Source organism: Lampetra fluviatilis, chromosome 5, assembly GCF_964198595.1.
Source record: "Lampetra fluviatilis chromosome 5, kcLamFluv1.1, whole genome shotgun sequence".
NCBI classification, from domain to species: Eukaryota; Metazoa; Chordata; class Hyperoartia; order Petromyzontiformes; family Petromyzontidae; genus Lampetra; species Lampetra fluviatilis.
In genome coordinates this window covers 9,958,981-9,979,626 of record NC_136279.1, presented here as the reverse complement: position 1 = coordinate 9,979,626, position 20,646 = coordinate 9,958,981, and the positions used below count along the sequence as shown (strand labels likewise).

Sequence of the window (20,646 nt, the reverse complement as noted above, 5' to 3'; positions counted from 1 at the left end):
TTTTCCACTGTACAGCCCAGCACAGTTCAAGAGGCACAAGGTTGTTTTTTTTCCGCTGCAGAAGCCGAGCCGTGCCACGGACACCACACGTAATGAATGGTGGAGACGTGTGTAGATGATGCGGTAACACTGTGGCCTCAGTGGGTACCGACTGACATCACCCACAGTTATAGCGTAATTAGCCCTGCCCCCTGGCCCTGCCCCCTGGCCCTGCTTGGCCCTAATCCAAATTTGTAGTCCCCTACAGACTTGGGTGTATCGACCACAGTGGTCTCTACGCACACCACTAGCTCTCCCTCGAAATGCTTCTTTACAGTCCAAGTGATTACCATGTTAAAGATATAGTGCATGTTAAATGCTATTATGCACCAGGGCAAATCTAGGGCGGTTGTCACCAGCAAAGCATTGTTGAGGAACGATTTTGGCAACTTGATCCGTCAGTCGTGTAGAGTGGTGGATTTGTGCCCAGCCAATGAAAATAACATTTGTTGAAAGGTCAGTGAGGATTACAGAGATGGGGCCACAGAGCGCACAACTCTGGGTAGTTATTTGACCTCTGTATATGATCTGATTGCAATTCACCATCCCAGTTGCCCACTGTCGGGAAGCCGCAGTCAGATTTATCCAGACTTTGGGGAATATATTTTATTTACAATTGACAACAGTGCGGCAACTATTGCCAGTTACATTTGCTGGCAAACACTGCCCTGAATTTATCCAGTGGTGTATCGTGGCCTTGAGGCTCAACGTCTCAAACCATGTTGACGATGGAGACAATGGCGGTGACGCATTCAGTCGCCACCCTCGTTTTCCAGGTTGACTCCCGGGAAAGCGGGGTCGGCGGGGTCGGCGGGGTCGGCGGGGTCGGCGGGGTCGGCGGGGTGGGCGGGGTCGGCGGGGTCGGCGAAGTCGAGATCCCGGCTGCCCCCGAGGGCCCTGTGGAACCGGTGGCGGCGGCGACAACGCCCGGCGGTGCGCGGGAGGCTGGAGATGCCGCCGCGGAGACCTGCGACCCCACGGGACCCAGGCCTAAGCCCAACCGCATCCGCATCTTCAAGGGAGGGTAAGGACGCCGCGTTCAGCACGTCGGCTAGGTTGACTTTGGAACGTGCTTCTTTTACTTGACAACTCATCCGTCATCATGTTCATCGTCATCACATTCATCATCGGCCATGGTCAATCGACTGCTGATTGAAGGCCTCCCCCAAGCCACCGCCCTCTCGTACAGTCCTGCGATTTAACAGTCCATTTAGAGACCTGCACACGAGCCGATTCCATTGCTCCACGGTGGGCGTGCGGTCATGCGAGTTCCTTCCTTTGTCGCGTAACGTCAGCGTACGGTACACGCGCCCGTCAGTTGAGGGATGTCCTGGATAAGCCTCATAACGTACTTATAAGGTAACCCATGCCAGCTTCCTTCGAACACTTTACAATCCAATTTTTATTGACATCTCCTCACAGATGGACGCACAATGATTTTACCGATTTACCTTCTGTCATCCCCTCCGCCAATGAGATCGTGTGTGGGGTTATCAGTAGAGCTGGGGCGACTTGTCGATTGCTCGACTTAAAACGATTATCGGCTACTTTTTGTGGTCAATTACTCAGTCACTTTATAAATGGTGGCTGCCCGGACATCTTCCGCGACAAGCACGAAACCCCTCTCAGCCACGTGATGCGCTAATGATTATGTCACCAAGGCCTGCCCACCAACTCCCCTCCAGCAGCAACGCGTGTTATGGATTTCATTTTTACGTCATCCAGTTTGGCTGAGTCATCAAAGCGACAGTCGGGAGAGAATAGCGCAGCTCTGGCGAACAAGTTTTTTTTATCCCAGGACCCCTCTGATTTTCTTCTCTCACGTGTATTCGCCTGTCCGGTCCCCTGACACCACACCCCCCCCCCCCCATACTCCTCCCCCCTCACCTGCCTTCTCCGGCACCCCACACACCCCACCACTGTAGGTACAAGTCAAACGAGGAGTATGTGTACGTGCGCGGCCGCGGGCGAGGCAAGTACGTGTGCGAGGAGTGCGGCATCCGCTGCAAGAAGCCCAGCATGCTGCGCAAGCACATCCGCACGCACACGGACCTGCGGCCCTACTCCTGCCGCGTCTGCTGTTTCGCCTTCAAGACCAAAGGTACGCAGTACGCAGCAAACAAGCAAACAGGGCCCGGCCGCGGCCTTCTGGTGGCGAGTGCCCGCTGCGACGAATGTGTCCGTGATAATTAAGTGATAATTAAAAATAACAAAAATACAATGTAAATGGAGTGGCAGCCAAAGGAAATAAATTGCCTGAAAGTATTTCCACCGCAGCGATGGGATGATGGTATAATCGGCTCACTTGCAGGTTTACAGGTGGGTTGAGTCGTAATTGAATTTGGGTGAGGCCACGTAGTGATCTGGACAGATTTGTGTCTTGAAACCCCCCTACCCTACTGAAAGAAAAACGTGGTGTATTTTAATTGCTAAATTTGGTTGTGAGGATTGTCCTTCAATGTTCCTGTGAACTGAAACTATAATAAATGCTCGTACATAACGTGACAATGATATTTGCCAATATCGGGTGGAGGAGCGTTACAATATATCAATTTGGCCAGAAGGATTTCGTGGCCCAATCCAAAAAAATCCATTATGAATCATTGTGTAGGCTGCGTAAATCTACGCTTTGAGTGCTCTCGAAGGATTGTTAAATCGCAGGGGTTGGTGGCTGGTGGTCGAGACTAATGATGGAGTGGCAGTCAAAGGAGGGAACACACCAGAGAGGATTTCTGCTGCGTAGATGGAACGATGAAATGAGCTCATTTGCAGGATCTAGATGGATTGTTGCATCGAGTCCTTCATTCAGGTCATGGCTTATCATGACGATGATGATTAGGGCTGGCACCACACTCATGGGGTTGGCACTCGGCCACTTACGTCTCCACGGTGCTGATGTTGGTCTGAGTTGACATCGGTGAGACCCAGACTAAATTCCACATTCCATTTGCCACTGCTGTTGTGCATCAAGATCAGGAATTGAACTTTGCCCGCTGGGGGGTGGTTACACATCGCACTCACTCACCGCACGTGTGTGAGTACGCACGCACGCACGCACGCATGTTATACACACCCTAACCCACAGCATCCGATTTCCAGCCAAACTCCTTTTTAAAAGCCTGCATTCAGTGAGCCCCAAATGCGGTGCATGCCGCGATTCGAATGTTGGCTCGTGCAGGCCGCTCTGCTTTCCGTCAGCCATGCTGCCGCGCGAGCAGCTCCCCCCCCCCCTTCCCCGTGCCACGTTCCACGCTCACACCTGCAACCCTCACCCGGCTGGCACCAGGCCACCCGAGCAAAGCCGTCTCTTCCAACCGCTCGCCAAATCATTTTTTTGACGGCCGCTTTAGCGCCAGGTTCGACGGTTCGATTCCTGCCACCACCTGCGACATTTCCGCAGGCGTTCGCTATTAACGTCGACATCGCAGGACCGCAGATCGTGGTGGATTCCTGTAGCTCAACGGGCCAATGCAAACCTCTCAATCGCATTCATCAATCTTACTAACGAGTCTGCTAGGCAGCATGCTGGTGATTTGCATTGAGTTTAGTTATTTTATGACCAATGGCCAGTGGCTTAATTTCAGCCAGGTCTGTCCAGGTCACCGACCCAGAAAGAGTTTCTGTGCCTGGTGTACACACAACGCACAGTATGTCCCCCTCTCTCTCTCTGGCTGTGGATACTCATCACATGCCACCTGCTGATCTTCCAGTAGCCTGGGAAATATGCATTGAGAAATCAAGCCTTGCTCCATAACATATGACCAAATGACCCGTAATGTGCCCGATCTGGTCAGAGCTCAGAAGCGAATGCAGGTATTGAGCCTGGACAATTCTGGAATGGGCCACCACCGTTTATGACCTGGCTTCTCTGAGACTAAGCTGTGCGCAGCAGAGGGCGGTGTGGCAATATCCATTTTTGTTCTGTGCGTATACGCTCCCACACCTACGCTGCCCACCTTGTCGAAACTACGTTGACCGGCGTGGTGACATTTGGTAAAATAACCCCCACGACCCGCACAGCGGGGGGGGGGGGGGGTGGCCCTCATCCAGCAGCGGATTGACACCATCACACAGCAGCCTGCTCCTACACACACACATGACAGTCTCCCGGGATGGGAGCTGTGCCCACGGAACTGACTGGGCGGCGGACGTTTCGTCCCCTCGGATTGAAGCCTCCGATTCTATTTTGGTCGCGACGAGCGCGGCGAGTCGGATTTACTCTAAAATAATCGCACGGCTGCGAGGCGCCTATTGTGTTTTACGTCTGCAGCCTTAAATATCATCGCTCGTGAGTCAAAGGTTCAAGTGCACAATAGTCCATCGCGTTAAGCAGACACCGCGTTTCAAGTACAGTTCTGTCTCTACGTATATATGTTGAACTTCTTTCGCACCGTACGTAGCCAACCGTGATAATCGTAGGTGCGGGGAAGGACAACTTACTGAACACAAAAACAGCAGTTCTAAAGAAATTAGTTTTCAATCTAGATTCAAATGTGCACAGCTCCAGTGGCTTTCTAATATCGGAAGGAGGAGCGTTCCAGACAGCCGCAGACGTGCGTCTAAAAGCACGCGATGCAGTGACCATCTTTGTTCCATGGCTAGCCAAAAGCCTGTGCTGGGTTGCGTGTGTGTATATATAGATACAAGTTGACCGACGGCGCTCAGCAACTCGCTACGCAAGGGCTCATGGAGACAATCCATCTCTGTAAAGAAACCGGTGGTTTTCTATTGAGTTCAGCAGGAATGTTGCTCATCTCCTGTCCACAGCCCTGAGCCAGTGGTGAAAATGACACACTCCAAAGGCTGGGTGCAAAGCCTATCCGGGGCAATCCATAAAACAACTATAACAGTCATCTTTCCAACAAAGCGGCACTTATTTCATTCACCCCAAAGGGGATTATGAGCTGAGTCCCACCCCGACCGGGATTTGAACTTCCAACCTTGCAACGCATGCCGCTCGCTGTACCCCTGAGCCTCCCCAGGCAGACCCGGGGGGGAAAACAAACAGATTTTGATCATCTAAAGCATGCACATGCATTTGCATGCGAGTTCATGCTGTTGTTTGTTTTATCTGGCTGAGTGGCACTTCTGGCAGTTTCCAATTCGCAAAGCATGTTGAAGTAGAACGGGGGGTGGTCGTTCGATTCGGCATTCATCCAACAGATGTACTATCCCCTGCCATAGCAATGCGGATTTGCCACTGCTTGCTGAGGATTGCCAATTGAATGGAGGCGAGTGCTACTCCACCGCTCGTTATAGCAGAGAGACAATTCGAGTTTGGCTTTCATGTATATTGAATTTTCTTGTCGCATTGGCGGCGTTTCTAGTGCCTGACTCTCTCCTCCCTCTCACGTTGGGTCGGTTTTTCTCTTCCCCTCCGGCTGGGAAACCACCAGCACAGAGCGTCACCCTTCCCTCAGCATGTCTCTCTCACGATTAACCAAAACCTGACTTGCCTCCTCTGCAAATAAATCCATACAAAATAATAAGAAGTTAAATTGCTGTCTCGCCAGTGCTAAATGAAGGACTCCCTTTGCGGTGTCACTCATAGGAGTTGCTTGACCATACTTCTCCATGCTGCTCATTGTAAGTTAGTAAAGCCGAGCGTGTAAGCCATCGATGGAAGTGAGCACCACGTCCCCCAATCCTCACTCAAGCGAGCACTGAGACCCATTTGCGTCTTGAGCGTTGGCGAGAAGAGTTATAGGTTGAGTCTCAAAACTTAGAAAAATGAAGTTGGAATTTAAATTCACGTACAGTAAGTTATTATTTTACAGCCCCATGTAAATCCATTGCTGGATGATTTCGGGCTTCCCCATGGCATGTTGGTCGTGGGTGTTGTTTGTCGAGACTTGGCCAGTGCTGGGGGTTGGTAATGACGCAGGGAAGCCCAGGACCAGTTCAGATATCACTCGCCACTGGCCTGGAATTGAACTCGGGTCACCCAGTTGAGAGCGCAGTGTATACAAACCATTGCGCCACCATTCCGCAAACACATGCACTGGGCTAGCAAAAGGAGATGTGTGATAATCCAGAGCATGTCTACTCCTACGACTATAATCCCGCACTGTGGAGTCGGGTTATCTGGAACTGAGTGAGAGTGCAGTGACACAAAGTCCACTCGTGGCAAAGGGGACCTGGGGTATCATGAATAAAGTACATTGCAATGATGCACAAACTCTTCATGAAAAACAAACAATGGGAACAAAAAGACAACTCAGCAATCCTGGGCAACACTTGCAATAATGATGACTGGCACCACCTGGCCACTTAACTTACGGCACGATCTTGACTTAAAGCTTTCGCGACTGCAGGAGTTCATATCCTTTGGGTCTTTCGGTAAAGTCACATGGAACACATTTAATTTTTTTTACAAAAAACTACGACGTTTCGATCGCAACACAAGCAATCGTCATCAGGAGAAAAAAAGAGTGGGAAAGCTGCTGAGGCAGGCTGTTTTAGAGGTTTCAAATGGGTGTAGCCCAAGGGTCATAAACGAAGTGGGCGGGGCTAGTGATGTTAAAGTGAGAAATTTGCATGTAAACAACACAACATATCCCCAGACAGTTTTCCATTACCACTAATACCATTATTGACTTGTTTAGCTTAATTTGGCTGCATTGGGAGTGCCCGGAAAAACCCCGCTGTGCGTGTACGAGGGGGTGAGGCTCAGCACTGCCATCTGCTGGACACACCTCGCAGCCCCACACCTACGACACCTGCTAAGCCCTGGTGGTCACCCATCCTGGCTGGATCTGAGATCTCGTGAGGTTGGGCAAATTCGGGCTCATTTGGTCATAGGCAAGATAGTTGCTTAGATTAAATCTCTCCTTCGAGAATACACGATGTACTTTGGAAATGAGAAATGCTGCAACGTGCAGCTGGGTAACATGCTTCTGGCTGCATATAGATGCCAACTGTCGCCCCAGCATTCTGATGCACGTGTATGGCGTGCGCGAGGAACGACGCTTCGTCTTGTAAGTCGCGTGCACTTAACAGAGACTCGCACGACGGCAAGAACAATTTGCTAACGAGGCCACGTCCGCTTTGTGCCAAAGCCGTTTAACGCCGCGAACCTGCGCTGTTTATCGCAGTCCCCGCAGGTGAGGCTACACAACAGTGTGGGGGGGAAAAAAGGGGGAAACGGCGTGCCATGCCCTTGCACCGTTTCAATTGGCAACGTGCCGTCCGCTCCCCTTAACGACCGCCGAGGAGGGTGTGAAGAAAAACACGGTGTAGGTACGACGAGTTCTTGGCCGCGCCGTTTCGAAATTCCGTCGCAGGTCTTAGAATCGGAGTAAATCATTCATACTTGCTGAACGCCGCATTTGCTGACCGCGGCGCGTGCCAAAACAATCCCGGCGATTGCGCCTCTACCCCCGGCGGTTTATTTCGCAGCAACAAGTGAAGGGTGACGGGCGAGTTGCCGCGTGGCGGACGCGAGGCCAAATTGAAATTGACGATGGCGCACGCCGGCAGCGCATTAATAACAGACGGCATTTATGAATGAAAGCGCCGACGCGACGTTGTAAATAATCGGTCCGTGTTGGCGTGGCGCGCAGGTTTCTGACTTTTAAATCTTCATTTCATGACATCGGTTGCACAATTGGAATGTGTTGTGGAGTGGGGGGGGATATACTTAAACATAAGAAATACAGTCCCGATGCACATGCCAGTACACCATTAATGCATCGCTTCCCGCAGTTTACACATCCACTTGGAGGTGGGATGTGAGCTCGCCACAGAAATATCAGTGACGATGACGTGCGTTTGCTATGCTTGTGAAATTAAAACTAAAACTAAACTACTTTTTATTTTAACAGGTAAGGCCCACTGAGCTATATGGTTCTTTTTCAGAAGCGACCCGGTTGAAAATGATAGCTGAACGAAAGTGGGTTATCATCACGTGGATATTCATGGTAACCAAATAATCTAAACGCATGTTTCTAAATGGGGAGGGAAAAACTGGAGGACCTGGATAAAAATCTACGCGACCACGGGGAGAACATGCAAATATACAACAAGCATCAGGGTCGGGATCGAACCCACGATCTCCTGTATACCAGGCAAGGTATTTAACATCTCGCCACCGTGGCACCTCAGACGGGACTGGCTTTTGGCTCAGCAGACGAGAGAGTCAGAAGAGATGGGTGCTTGCTCGGTCGCCTCCTGTGTGTGCAAAGCACCGTGAGCAATCCCTTACGGAGTCGCGGTGCCTCGTGTGCTTCTCTCGCTTGTGCGACAGGGAATCTCACGAAGCACATGAAGTCCAAAGCTCACAGCAAGAAGTGTCTGGAGGTCGGGGTCAACCCAACCTTGCTGGAGGACCAGCTCGAGGAGGACGATCCAGGTCGGGTTTGTTTCCTGTGCCCGCCGCTCTGTTCAATACGCTATCCCCGCGGTGTTTACGCGAGGCTGGTGGGATGGTGAGATCGGGGAGTGGAGAGCATCGTCGCAGGAGCTTGAGTCAAGAGTGAAAGTGCTGGCACGCATTTACCATCGAACCTCCAAACTCGGAGCCTACGACCGAATCACGTGCACTGCGCCCGATCTCATCAGATTTTGGAAGCGAAGTGGCATTGAGCCTGGATCGTGCTTGGCTGGGATGCCGCGCGACTAAGTTGTCAGCAGAGGGCAGTGTAACAACATCCATTGTTTTACTGTGATTCTGTCTTGTCTACGCTCCCCGCCTTCACCCACCCACACGCACAAGAGCGGTGAAGTATGGCCATATAATCCCCACTACCTGCACGGAATATGGAGACCATCGCCCAGCAGTTGATTGACAAAATGGCTGCATGTGTATTTGTATAAGGGGCAGTCGATACTGTCCTCACTGGAGGGCTGCATGAACAAAACAACATCACTCCCCTTTCCGAGTTATGCTCCACTCCTGGGCTGTGTCGATCGGCCCCGATGCGGGTTTCGGTGATCAATGGTAATTGGTTATCGCTGCGTCCCATCGATTGGTGGGAGACCTTCACAGCAGAGGCCAGGAACGGATTTCGGCTCGTGGCCACGGAACGCCGTAATCTCGCCAGAACCGCCAGAATTACCCAACGCTTGCTTGGCAACTGCACCGAGAATTTGCCTCACAGGGTAAAAGGCGATGACTGCAGTTGGAAATTAAAACGCTTGACTTGCACTCGCGTTTTAAGTGCAGCGCATGGAAAATTAAGTGAGAGAGCTGATCAAATCGATACATTTCGAATTGACTGTTATTTCCATCAATCTGAAGAAACATGGGGCTGCCCTGACATATGATGCACCAGTAGCCAATAAGAATTCAGCGATTGACATTGTCAAATGTTCACATTTGGCACACAGTGAAAATCCTTTTCTCAGATTTTATGTGGGAGGGTTCAAGGGCGGATTTTATAATCCGTGTTTATCAGTGATAAATAACTCCTTTTGTCCATGTGGTAACACGCAGATGAACATGTATATTACAATGCATTTTCCGTCACTCCTGGGGTAACTATTTTCCGCGCTGAGGCTCGGGTCATCGTAAGAATCGTCGCATGGGCTGTAATGTTTTACGAGGATCGATGCAGGGGCACATATAATAGCAACAGCGAATATTAGGCACACGAGTGATTTTCACTGCCCGGAACATTCCCTTCCGCCAGTCTTTCCTTGGCTCGGTGGAACAATTGTCAGCGCGCGGTTACTTAAGTGTAATGGGAGATGTAGAGGCGCAGTGAAGCGCAGTTACTGTGGGGAGGTGGGATCCTGGGGGGAGGAGGGGGAAGAGCCGGTAGACTGTGAAATCACAGAGGCAGTGTGTTCGGCACATTATGTTCTGCGGTGGAGGACGTGTTTCATTTGAATAATTTTATTTAATACGAGTGTGAACTGTTGTCGCGCAGGTTCACAGAATGTATTTTTGGTCTTTTTTTTTCCCCCCCCAATTCTATTCCAGATGTACTCTTGGTGTTATGAATACAACAATCTATTCAGCACATAAGCACGTGTGTTAAAGAGCGTGGATAAATGAGGTAGAATATCAGTAGTAGTTCTTTGATATCTCCTCCTGATATTTAACCTCATCCACACACTATGGGGCACTGCACTTTACGAAAAACCCTGCTACAGGCAGAAACCCAGATTAAAATCCAGGATTTTTCAAAATTGCTGGCTAAGTGTTGTCCGAGTCACTCGGTTACCTCAAGAACTCAAAATTGTAACCACTCTCTCGTCTTGAACCTGAATTCCAACCAGCACACACATTACTACTTAAATTTCACCATTAAATATACATGTAAAAAGCAATACATTTCACCATTAAACATACATGTTTAAAGCAATATTATCTTTCCACTATCATCAGTCATGAGGGTGATCATCATCAACCATGATCTATCCACTGCTGGATGAAGGGCTCACGAAGCCTTTGCCATCACTCACGGTTTTGCAATGCGACAATCCATCTGGCACCTGCACACGAGTTGATTTAATCGCTCCATATCTAGTGGACGTTGGGCGCGTTCTCTCCCTTGGCTGCTACTCAGTCATGTGTCTCGACGACCGGCCATTATCATCTCTTCTCATAACGTGTTGTACCCAAGCCCCTAGTGACTGTTAAAACAAGAGAGTGCCTGGGCTTAGGCAATAAATGCAAACCGTGGAGTGAAAGGCAGCAATCCCCCACGTTCTGTAATGTGTAACAATTGCTCAGTGTGGACGTTTGAGGCCCTCTGCTGGTCCTTGTTAAATATACCCCCTAATTCACGTTAAAACCTTTGTGCTCACATTGTTGGAAAATGTTTAGCCAAGCGAAAGCCACCGGTAAGACACCAGTAATGTATTTGCCTAACTGGAGATTTAAATAAAAAAGATTTAGTCTCAAGACTCATATTCAGGAGGGTTATTCGAGGAGTGTTTAGGCCAGATTATGAGCAATTTTACACGTGATAGGAAATCAGAGTGTCTGCAGGTAACCCATGCTTGCGAAGGGAAAGCAATCAGACTACGGTTACCTACTCATGTCCCTGTAGCTAGGAGTCTCACACCTTATAGCTACATATTTGCTCCACCAATCCTGCCTCCGAGTTTCTGGATTGCAGCGTCACCGCCATACCAGGCTATAAGTCAGTCAACTGTTTACGCTATTTGTTGGTATTTTTTCCGTTTCAACTGTGCTATTGTGTCACGTCAGGAGATGAAGGATCATTTCGGAACTGTGTCATATAGCCTACCCTATGTATCCGAAAACAGTCCGCAAAAAAGTTTTTTTCACAGTAATTTCAGTAAAATCCTTCAAGTGGCTTTTTTAGCATTTGCACAGTAGGGGGCGCACTTTCACACCCATTCTCATCAAATATTGTCACATGACGGTCTCACCAATATAATAGTTTTGCTTCTCAGAGTTGGAATTTAACTATATCAAAGGCAAACCTTGAAGTAGTCATCGGCGACCAGGCTGTGACCGTAAACTCACTGCAGTTGGGAATCTTATTTAATCTCGTGGTGGCGAGATGTTAACTACCTCGCCTGATATACATGAGGTCGTGGGTTCGATCCCGATCCCCACCCTGACCTGTGTATTTTTGGAGTTTCCATGTTCCCCCCGTGGTCGTGTGGATTTTTCTCCGGGTATTCCGGTTTTTCCCGCCACATTTAAAATCATACGTTTGGAGTATTTGGTCGCTCTACATTTCCACGTGATTAGCCACTTCGTTGAGCTATAATTTGTGACCAGGTCATTCTTGAAAAAGAGCTATATAGATTAGTGGGCTTTACCTGGTAAATATAAAAAAAAATTGAAGTTAATTTAGTTAATTATTTCTGGATTAGAAGCCAAGTTCCAGCGATACTGGTTCAGATCTCCGACTTCTGAGGCACCCGTCCAACTGCAGTCGGTGGACCTTCAAGTGCGAAGAAGCGGTTTGAAACAGCTCAGTAACGAGTGTGCGCTTGTCACCCTGTGCCCTGCAGATGGTGCTGCTGCTGAGCCAGCGTTAATGAGGGCTTTCACCACCGTGCATGGATGATGCGTCTATTCAGGCTGGACTGGTTTCTGCTGATGAGACGCTGTATGTGGATGTCGGTCCGGAGTTTGTGCTGTATCAGTCCCGCTGATAATATTTGCTCCTACAGCTACGATTAGACCGATGGGTTGTGTCAGAAACGACGTTTACTTTTTTTGCGTGGGAAGACAGATCGATATACGAGTGAGATGACGCGTCTGCGCCTCGGTTTTGTCATCGAATGATAAATTGTTATTGATTCCCACACGGCCATCAATTTGTGCGTGCGAGGATCGACTATTTACAATTTCAGCAAATTATATGCGAGTTATTGAGATGGCCTAGTGTAGCGGTGAGCACGCCGGATTGGCAATCCAAAGGTCGCCGGTTCGAACCCATCTCCCCAGAGCCGGCCCAGCCACTAAGCGACCCTTGCAATTGCAAAGGGCCCCGTGGCCAGCAGAGGGCCCCCTAGAGTCACTGCTAGCTAGTGGGTGAAAAAAATCATACATCAAAGGGGCCTCCAACCAAATTTTGCTTAGGGCCCCCAAAGGTCTAGGGCCGGTTCTGCATCTCCCTGTGCGGCAGGTGAAAGGTGGGGAAAGTTTCTCTATTCCACCTCTTCCGCCACACCTCCGATGAGCACGGTTGGCTCTGTACGATGTGAAAGCAGTTCAACTTACATACGTGGGAGACAGACCAAAACAAACTAATTACCGCCGTTTTACGAGTTATGCTACTTTTGGGGTGAAATCCAACCACAGTGTGGCTCATCAATCACTAGGGCCACTCGCTTCAATCCCTATCACTGGCAAATTGGAGATGAATCGTGGACCAGTGCGTGTGAGCAAATCACGCGGAACGAGCCCGATCTCATCAGATCTCGGAAGCCAAGTGAGAGTCGAACTTGTATAGCCTTGGATAGGTGACCACCACCGAGAGCAGAATGTTCTAGATTGCGGGGTTACGCTGTGGGCACAAGACAGCCATGCAGAAATATGCATTTGCTGTCGTGTGCTTCTATGCTCCCACCTCTGCTCTCCGCCCTTGTCAACCTGCCCTGATCTCGCGTGGTGAAGTATGGTCAATTATCCTCCCCACGACACACACGGCATGGCGCGGCCCTCATCCAGCAGTCTATCTGGCATCATCCTCGTAACCGAAGGCTGATGCCCATGACAGATGCTCTCCAACTTTCGCAAATCTACAGCGCCTCCCATGGAGAACCCATCCCAACCTGCTCACATTTGTCCCACCAACTTGATCCGTTCGTCCAGCAGTAGATTGCCATAAAAAATGGGGCCACGCACACGGACAAGTGGAACAGCCTGGGCTCTCGCACACATAGACACGCATACACGCACACAAACACAATGATAAATTATGTAAGAAGGCACAGGGGGATCCCAAGCACAATATTGTTGATTGACCAAACCCCCCTCAGCGTAAACCCGCCAAAACCCCCCGCGATCGTATTTTCGTTCTTCCTCCCGGTGACCGCTTCGCTAGATAAACAGGCAGATGACCCAGTCGTCGCATTCTGCTCCGATCGCTGTCAAGATTGTGGGCGCGTCGAGGGCACGGGCGCTCTCGCGGGGTCCCATCACACCTGACCCGGCGGCACCCGTGAGCTACGGAGCCGGGGTGCCGAGCGGAAGCGCAGATGGAAGTGAGATTATTTCTCTGAGGTGGGGTGGGGGGTGGGGGGGAGATGGTGGGGGGCAAGCATCTCCGTGGCGACCAAGGGTTAGGCAGGCGCCGCCGTGTGAGTAGGAGCTGTCGCTAAACCCATTTATTAACGCTTGCCAGCTGAGGTTGAAAGCGTGCATGCATTAGCTCTGTCTGCTCGTCACCGCTTGAAAATAACGCAAAACGACTTTTGTGTTGACGGCTGCCCGTCGGATCCCACGTGTCCTCTCGGTCCTCCGAAGATGAACGCCGCCTGTTGGCAACCATTACGTAATCTCAAGCATGACTTTTTGCGAACTTGGTAAACTCGTCAATAAAGTTTATATCTCGAGTACTCGTAATAAATTGCAGCCCCATTCTCAATCCACTGCTGGATTAGAAGGCTTGCCTGTGCCTTGTCAGTCACGGGGATTGTTTAAACGTACTTCGCCACACCGCTCAGAGTAGGTAGACGAAGCTGGGGGGTAGCAGGGGGGGGCGCGGGGACTGTGGGGGGTGGTTCAAAATTGGGTTTGATCGCTCGCCACTGATGGTAGCCGAGCTCGGGTTGCCGGGTCCAGAGCTCAAGTCCACAAGCTGCTGTGCCATTGCTCCATCCTTGAGATCTAGAGTTGAGCGTTAGAATTTTTCAACCGTTTTTTCCTGTTGTTTTTTTCCAAACTATTTTGTTTTGCCTCCTTGATGACGACCGCTTGTGTTGTGTTGTGATCGAAACGTCGTAGTTTTTATTTATTATTTCTTTGTTATTTTCTTTGAACCTGTCTCCGTGACTTATACCGAAAGACCCAAAGAATATGAATTCCTGCAGTCACGAAAGCTTTGAGTCAAGATTTAATATATTTTTTATTATGCTATTGGCATTAATAGCGTCGATAAATTCTCCACCTGCGCTGCTAAAAAGAAACCCTCGTCAGATGGCAATCAAACTCAAATATTCGTACTCCCAGAGTTGACAATTTTTGGTGACTTAGGTGAAAAATTCAATTTTAATCTCATTGGTTTTTGTGCTGTCATTGGTGACCAGGCTGAGATCAGCAACTCACGACACTTGAGACCCCAGTTTAATCACACAGGCAGCTGACTCCCAGACTCGGACCAAGGATATTCATCAGTGCCAACCACCTCGATTGAAAACCAATCTCAAAATATCTGTCTCCCTGCTCAAGATAGCATTGGGTGGTGCTCATCCGTGTTGCCTGCCCTCTGACAGGAATGGAAATTCCCAATTCCTTTCGTGGGGAATCAGTCATTTGATAAGACGATCACTGTCACGGCCCCACTTAGTGCCCAAGACAAACTGATGTGTGGCTAAATTATCCCCACATACACCTTTGTGTGAAAGCCTTCAATGGTCTAGCTCACAACCACGAGGTTTAGGCTGTACTGGCGAGGATTATTATTTTGCGTTTCGATTTAAATTATCCATCAGATGCAATTGAGTTTCTGTGCAAATATCATATCACGTAATATTTTTATGCAGACTTAAGTGACCAAGTTGAGACATCTCCTGCGTTTGAATAATGTCGGGGTTATCGCCAGTGATGCATACTCTCGATCTTAGCAGCAACGCTGATGGTCATTAGTAACCTCCCGTGCCACCCATCCACCTCTCAAGAGAGTTACGTTTATTCATCTGCATTCCAGAAAGCATCAGAGTTACGTCTACTCATCTGCATTCCAGAAAACGTCGGTAAGAGTTTAAATATATACGCTTAACATTTTAAATAAAGTAAAAACTATCAAAGGCCTGTTTTGAACACGGCGTACCCATGTGTACATTTTTGAGATTCGCGAGCGTGCTATGTTGTCGACGTTACGATGTTGATGAAGCCGCTACGGGAAATTCTGAGCGCTGTGTACAAAACAACACGGCGCTCCGCTTTGTAGTCATTACACCTTCAAAAGGGACCGCTCGTTCACTTGAAAGAAAACAAAGAGCCCTCTACCCTGTGACATTACATTTTTTTACTCGGCTAACCAAAAAAAAACACGCCTTGCCAAATGTGGAGGCGACGTAGTGAGTCAAGCATATGTTTTTTTGCACATCTCCACATTGGCTCTGCACCCTTTCCTCCCTGCGAAACACGTGAGTGTGTTTTTACCACGCGCGCAAGCCCGCTCGCACCGCTTCACATTGAAGTAATCGAAATGATTTTCTGTAAATTGTTTTGACGCCGCGCTGTTTTGTCTCGGGAAGGCGGCGCCGAATGCCTCGTTCCATTCACCGCGCGCGAGGAGTTGTGTTTTGAGAAAATGTTTTAATGTCTCCTGCTCTCGTGATGCGCGACGTTGCACAGCCCCAAGACCCGTCGACAATGTGATGACTTCCAGCGTTCGTAAAAACAAAACCGCAAAGTTAAATTAGTCCATTTTCTTTGCTATGTTTTTCCAGTTTCCCAGCTGATTGTAGTTGCTCTTATTGATGCCACGTCGTGTGATGAAGTATTTAGTCTTATATCTCGCTGAGTAGTGCGACCCATGTGTGTCAGATAATTGCCGCAGAAGTGTAAAATATATCCTTCAAGTGCTTATTTTATCCTTTAAAGTAGAGTTTGCGCTTTCCCACACACTATTCTACGAGATTTTTGTACTGTGGATGAACCGATATACATTTTTTTATTCTCAGAGATGTAATTTTGGACCAATTTCTGTAGAAAACCGAATTTATTATCGTGTTGTACACTAATTAGTAACCAGTCTTGAGACCATCAGTTGCTACGCTTGAGAACCCAGTTTAATCACGGGTGGCTGGAACCAGGATTCAAACCCAGGATCTCAGTGGTGCCAGCTCAGTGCCGGCTCAGTGCTCTGACCTCTGAACTGTCTGGCCAGACATTGTCGTAGAAAGCCAAGTTGGGTAAACATTTGTTCAAGTGACTTGCTTAGCATCGTGGGTCCTGAATGTACACGTTCAGGATATCACGTTTGAGGATCATCAGTGCGACACATTAACCGTTCGGCAAAAACTAAATGCACAGCTCTTTTGTCAATCCACTATTGGATGAGAGCCTCCCGGTGCCGTGTCATTTGTGAGGGTTACTTGACTATATATGTATACTTCACCACGCTGGTGAGTGTGGCTTTGGGAAGGTCTCGAACACAGGGAGCATACAATTACAGCACAACAATGGATTCTGGCACACTGCCTTCTGTCATGTGATACTGGGGCCACTCAATCGGTAAATCCCATCCATGGGTGCCCCCTGTCTCAAATTGCGGGCAGCAGGGGACGGTGCAGAAAATATATATTGTTGTACCGTTCTACTACGATCCCACATCTGCCTTCAGTAGCAGGCTGGTTTGCATGTGACCGAGTTGTCCTTGCGTGTGCTCGTACGCACATCGGCCTGTCCTGTAAGCTCCTGCCAGCGAACTTCTGGCACTTCACGTGGCCTCAAAGTGCACCTAGCTTGGCATAAGCTCCACGGTGACATCACTGACACTTGAAGCCACGACGTGGGATTACTAGCGTTGTACTGTATACAAAATAACACGGCGAGTGGCAGTTGTTGTTTTGTGCATTTGCGTGTTGTTTTCGTGTACATCTGTTGAAGGGAGGGAGTGGGCTTCTCGTGGGCAATGTGCACACGAGGGTTTTGTGAGAAGTTATTGGTCGCTGGAGTGGTGAGCACACCAGAGGGAGTAAAACACGTTGAGGGTGTGGTCGAGGTAGACAGGGGTGAGTACTTGGAGGATTGGATTGTAAGCCAGCGTCGGGATCTCTCCTGTGAAGATTTCCTGGCTCGGTTGGGAAGTTGAGATTGTGGTCTGGGATGTGACCTAAAGAACTACATTCTTTGTTTTAATAACTTGTTTTTCTATGTTCTTTATCTTTTGGTACGATTTCTTAATTTATTTATACATTTTTCATTTTGCTTTGTCGTAGGGGTTTCGTTTGCTTCATACGTATGTGTGTGTTGGGCTTCTTTCATGCCGTGCATAACCAACCCCCGCGTATGGGATGTGGTTCTTATGGGATTTGTGGAATGCTGTTGGCATGAATGACACGATATATAATGAAGGTGTTATTGTTATATTATTATCCGAGCACTGGAGCGAAGCGGTCTTATTTACCGTGCGGGTGACTCTTAGAGCCAAACTAAGGTTCCTGGGGAGAAACTAAAGAGCCGTCGATATACACACGTGCTCCCATGCAAGCCAACTCGTGTTCCCATCCTCCCAAACGCACCCACCCCCCATGCAGGAGCCGAGGAGGAGCGGCTGCAGTGCTGGGAGGAGGTGCACCAGTTCTCCGACGTGGAGGAATCGGAGGGGGCAGAAGACGACGACGTTGACAACGAAGACGACGACGAGGAGGAAGACGAGGAGGGAGGAAGCGGCGGCGGCGGCGTCGTCGTCGAGCTCGCGGCGGGCGCGGACGCGGGCGCGGGCGCGGACGCGGCCGCCCGCGCCCTCCGCTCGGCCGGAACGAGCCGCTCCGTTTCCGGAGAGCGGATGGGTCCGGGCGACGAGAGGCTCCGCTCCGCTCCCGCTCGGCGCGGGGAACGGCTCGCGCGTGTGGAATCGGAGGATAGCGTGCGAGCCCACGGGCAGGAGGAGGACGAGGAGGAGGATGAAGACGAGGAGGACGAGGAGGAAGAGGAGGCGATGCGGCGGTTTTCGCATGGCGGGGCGAGCGAGGGCCTGCAGTTCTCGCTGAGGACGTTCGGGGACTTTGGCGGGAGGGCGGCGAGCGTCATCGCGCTCACCCTGCCCACGCGGGCGCCGTCCCGTGGTCCCGAGCTGGGCGCGAGAGACGACACGGAGGAACCCATGGTGAGCGTTGTCTCAATCCCATTCCTGTGCTTTGTGATGGGGCGCCGGAGGTGATGAGATGTTATCTCCCTCGCCTGGTATGCAGGAGGTCATAGATTCGGTCCCGATTCCTGACACCAGGTGTGTATTTGGAATTTTGCGTGTTCTTTCTCTCTCCACTTCGTTTGTGGCCAAAACACAAGCGGTCGTGTTGCGATCGAAACGTCGTAGTTTTTTGTTATATTTTTTTGAACCCATGTACGTGACTTTACCGAAAGACACAAAGAACATTAATTCCTGCAGTCACGAAAGCTTTAAGTCAATATTGCTTTCATTCATCGACTCTTGCAGGTGATGACTCCTGACTGGAACATCAAAGGATTGGAGGAGTTGATGCCACAGCTCCTGGTGACGTCAACGGCAGCAACGGCATCAACCGCGCCTCTGCAGAACTTCCTCAGCCACCTCCCCCTGCACTCGCAGGGCCTGGCCTGGGCCCCGTGCCGCACAGTGTCCGTGGGCGGGATCCACATGGTCCACACAGGTGTGGCGAGGCCCCCTGTTCGCGGCGCCGCGTGCGGAATGGGCGGCGAGGCCCCGCAGAGCGGAGTACCCAGCACAGGCCTCCCGCGCGCGCAGCTCGCCGGTGACGAGGAGTCACCGCCGCCGCCGCCGCAGCAAGCCGAGGCGTTCGCGCGGAGCCGCGCGGCGGGGGAGCAGCCGGCGAGCGGTCCCCCCCGTCCTCCTCCACCACCATCACCGGGGGCGGCGACGAGCGTCTTCGCCGGTCTTTGTTCGACGGCGGGATTTCTGCCGGCGCAGTGCACGCCCGAACAGACTCATCAGCATCACGAACCTCATCTACATCATCATCATCTTCGGCATCTTTATCGGCATCAGCAGCAGCAGCAGCAGGATACCGGGATCGCGGCGGAAAACTCGACGGAGCCGTCCCCGAATCAGCACTTAGAAACGTTGCACTACGGCCGTGCGGCATGCACGGAAGAGGAGACGCAATCGGCGGCGAGCGACCAGGCCGGGCCAACCGGCACTTGGGCAGAAGAGAGGCCGGAGCCTGCGGCAGTGGTGGCAGCGACAGTGAACGCGGCGAGCAAGAGCCGTGCCGGCGACGGTGCTGCCGACGCCAGCCGAGATGAAACTCGTGACGTGCGAGAGGAAGGGGCGCCCTGACAGGAGGGGTTATCGTCGTTGCGTTTCTTTTTTAAAAATCTCGTATCGTTATGAAAAATCTCAGCGCCTGGCGCTCTTCTTTCAGCTCGCTTGCACGAAATCGATACTAAGTGGCCGCGTTAAAGTGGTACGTTTTGTTATTTTCGTTCTCCCCAACGAAAGGCATTTATCCTGCAAGAGTCACTTTTTCGTTTTGTCGTCGTTATTGTTGTCGTCGGGAAATATTTGTATCAATGACCAAGTACAATCATGCGTCCGTTGTAAAATATTGTACATACCTTTTTAGGGTGCACAGACCCCAACGGTCTCTCTGCGCATTTCTCGTCAGTGCGGCTTCTCTGCTGCAGGCAGGGCACACAACGTTTAATACAGCAGGAGAAGCAGGAAGTGCACCGCTTTTTGGTAACCGTTTTGGAAATCAAGTTTGGGTCTATATATGAAAAATGCTAAAAAAAAGAAAAGAAAATGTTTTGCATCTTATCTGTGATGTTGCACTGAGATGTATTTTTTTAAAGGCTATAAAACTGTTAATGTATATAAAGCTAACTTACATACTTAAAGTATTTATTGTATTCAGTATTTGTTTTTGTAAACCATGTCTTTGAGCTGTGATTAATGCTTATTTATAAACAATAAGCAAAATGTTTCCTTTAAAAACTAAAATATAATTATATTTGTCTTTGAAGAGCGCGATAAGTGTCCGTGTGTTTATTTCAACAGCACGCTAAACCTGCAGCGATAGTAAAATTATCATTGTTGGTTAGCCCCCCACGTGGTTTGCAGGCACTGCATCCATGTTTACTCTCCGACGATGTCCCAGAGACCTCGGTATCACCTTAGTCTAAGTACTCCGAGATCAAGGCTCTGTTCCTGGGATGATCGGCCTTATTTGCAGTGCAGCTCCCAGGCTGTGGAACGCTTTGCTTTGGTATAAGACCGAGTCGTTAGAGCTATTAAAGCCCATCTTGAAAACTCACCTCATTAAATTCGCCTTCACCCCCGA

The 20,646-nt window shown here is 50.0% G+C and overlaps 1 protein-coding gene across 4 annotated transcripts in view; it reads left to right on the top strand.

The window, feature by feature from the left end:
- Positions 1–20,109, top strand: part of LOC144932537 (transcription factor HIVEP3-like) — a 125,368-nt gene extending 105,259 nt beyond the window's left edge. For 3 of the 4 annotated variants that reach the window (XM_078856718.1, XM_078856717.1, XM_078856716.1), the window contains 5 exons: positions 816–1,063; positions 1,965–2,140; positions 8,285–8,389; positions 17,902–18,473; positions 18,804–20,109. In XM_078856718.1, the coding sequence (XP_078712844.1) occupies positions 816–1,063; positions 1,965–2,140; positions 8,285–8,389; positions 17,902–18,473; positions 18,804–19,643 (1,941 nt within the window). In that variant the 3' untranslated portion in view covers positions 19,644–20,109. Of the gene's footprint in view, positions 1–795; positions 1,064–1,964; positions 2,141–8,284; positions 8,390–17,901; positions 18,474–18,803 lie in introns of those variants that run through there. The other variant, XM_078856719.1, reaches the window with a different exon arrangement.
- Positions 20,110–20,646: the final 537 nt, after the last annotated feature.